The sequence below is a fragment of the Coccinella septempunctata genome, chromosome 2, assembly GCF_907165205.1.
Source record: "Coccinella septempunctata chromosome 2, icCocSept1.1, whole genome shotgun sequence".
NCBI lineage: Eukaryota > Metazoa > Arthropoda > Insecta > Coleoptera > Coccinellidae > Coccinella > Coccinella septempunctata.
Window position 1 is genome coordinate 17,095,371 of NC_058190.1, and position 2,024 is coordinate 17,097,394.

The following is a 2,024-nucleotide window of genomic DNA, read 5'->3' on the forward strand; positions in this document are numbered from 1 at the left end:
ACAGGGGATACTAAACCAAGTGGATCAAAGAGTTGAGCGATATGAGATAACATAGTACGTTTAGTTACCACAGACCCAGATGAGCTTGAGTTGATCTTGAATAAGAAGTAATCCTCTTGAGGATACCAGAGTAGGCCTAAAAGTTTCGTTGAAGTAGGACAGTCGTCAAATGAGATCGGCGATGGTATCATTTCTTCCTCGGTTACCATCTTGAGCGTACTAGGAGAGTTCGATTGCCACTTTGCTAAGGGGAGGCCGCCCGCCATGCAGAGATTTTTCAGGTCGAGAGCGATTTCTGAGAGTTCTTCTTTCGTGTCTGAACCACCCTATATATCATCAACATAGCGACCTTTGGTGAGTGGTGGAATGGCGAGTGGATACTTGTGACCTTCATCTTCGATGAGTTGGAGGAGGACTCGAATGGCCAAGAAAGGAGCAGCCTTGGTTCCATAGGTGACGGTGGTGAGGTGGTACGTCGCTATCTCATCTTCTGAGTTTCGCCAGAGAATGCACTGGAGATCCCAATCGTCTGGATGCACCATGATCTGTCTATACATCTTCGCGATGTCTGTGGAAAACACAAATTTAAAACGACGTACCCAGAACAATACATCAATAACATCTAACTGAACTTTCGCTCCTGTGTGCATGATGTCGTTCAGTGAGAGGCCTGTTGAGGTGGGACTGGAACCATTGAACACTACTCGCAATTTGGTGGAGGAGCTGTCTGGTTTGAGAATTCCATGATGCGGCAAATAGTATCTGGGATGCGAGATGTCTGAGGGAGCCTTCTTCATGTGCTTGAGTTGTTCGTATTCAGTGAGGAAGTCCTTGTAGAGCTGACAATATTCTTGGTTTCCCTCGAACTTGCGAAATTGTCCTTGGAGGCATCGGAAGGCACGTTGTCTGGAAGATCCCAAAAGATTAGATGATGATTTTAATGGGAGTCTTACCATGTATCGTCCAGAAGGAAGTCGAGAGTGAGTGGTCTTGAAGTGGTCTTCACATTCCTGCTCGTCAGCAGTGAGGTGACTTACGGAGGTGGACTTGACTTCTTCTTGTTCCCAGAACTTTTCGAGAAGGCTTTGAAGGTCAGATTCTTGAGTGGCATGGTATTGAGGAAACACACTTGAGTAGACTTCTTGATGAGGGCATATTGGACCTAGGACTAACCATCCAAAGATCGAGAGCTGAGCTGTTGGAGTTGACCCATCTGGCCCTTTTCGGAGTTGAGGAAGAATGATGGAACCATAGACATCAGCACCCAATATGATGTCGATTGGCCTTGAGGTGTAGAACTCTGGATCGGCGAGCTTCAAATTGTCGAGGTGTGGCAAACGTAGTCGTGTGCAACAATTGAAAGATGGTAGATTAGTAAATGGAGATGACAAGATATGAGCATTTATATTCACGGTTTTGTGATTGTGAAGAGATTTCAGTGTGATCAATACTGATCCTCTTGATCTTAAGGCGGCTCCACCAATTCCAACGATGGTGACTTTGGATTGGCTTCGAGAAAGGCTGAGGTGCCTGGAGAAGTCTTCAGAGATGAACGAGAGTTCCGATCCAGAATCTTGAGGAGTCTTGCGTTGTACGAGATGACTGGTGAGATGAGCGGTCGATAATGAGATGAGCTGTCTCCGAGGGGTTTTGATGACTGCCTGAGCACTTAAGGCCCTTTTCGAGGTATCTGGCTTGGCTTCGCTGGTCTTTTGAGTTGGCTTGGATGAGAAGGCTTGAGGTTACTTTAGTGAGACGGCTCGGCTGAGGGGGTCGTGTGGTCGTTTTTGCCATTAAATGAGAAAGCTATTTTTGAGCAGATCTTAGAGGAGACTTTGGATGAGGCGACATAAGAGGCGGCATCGTGAGAGTACGAAGATTTCGGTCTAGAGCTGGGTCTCATAATAGAAACGAGGACTTGTTTGAGACGAACATTGAGGGGTCGAGAAGATCTTATAGCAAAGAGCAGCCAAGAGGAGATGTTTGTCCTCGTATTGAGAAATGAGACTTCCCCAAGCTATGGG

The 2,024-nt window shown here is 46.5% G+C and overlaps 1 protein-coding gene across 1 annotated transcript; it reads right to left on the minus strand.

Moving 5' to 3' along the window:
• Positions 1-326: 326 nt before the first annotated feature.
• LOC123307037 lies at positions 327-956 on the minus strand. The gene has a single exon (XM_044889239.1). The coding sequence runs from the start codon at positions 954-956 to the stop codon at positions 327-329; it is 630 nt and encodes a 209-aa protein (XP_044745174.1).
• Between the last annotated feature and the right edge of the window lie 1,068 nt (positions 957-2,024).

What these genes read in the sequence shown, in the direction of transcription:
- LOC123307037 (XM_044889239.1), bottom strand. Translation starts at nt 956, where the DNA reads ATGGTAAGACTCCCATTAAAATCATCATCTAATCTTTTGGGATCTTCC.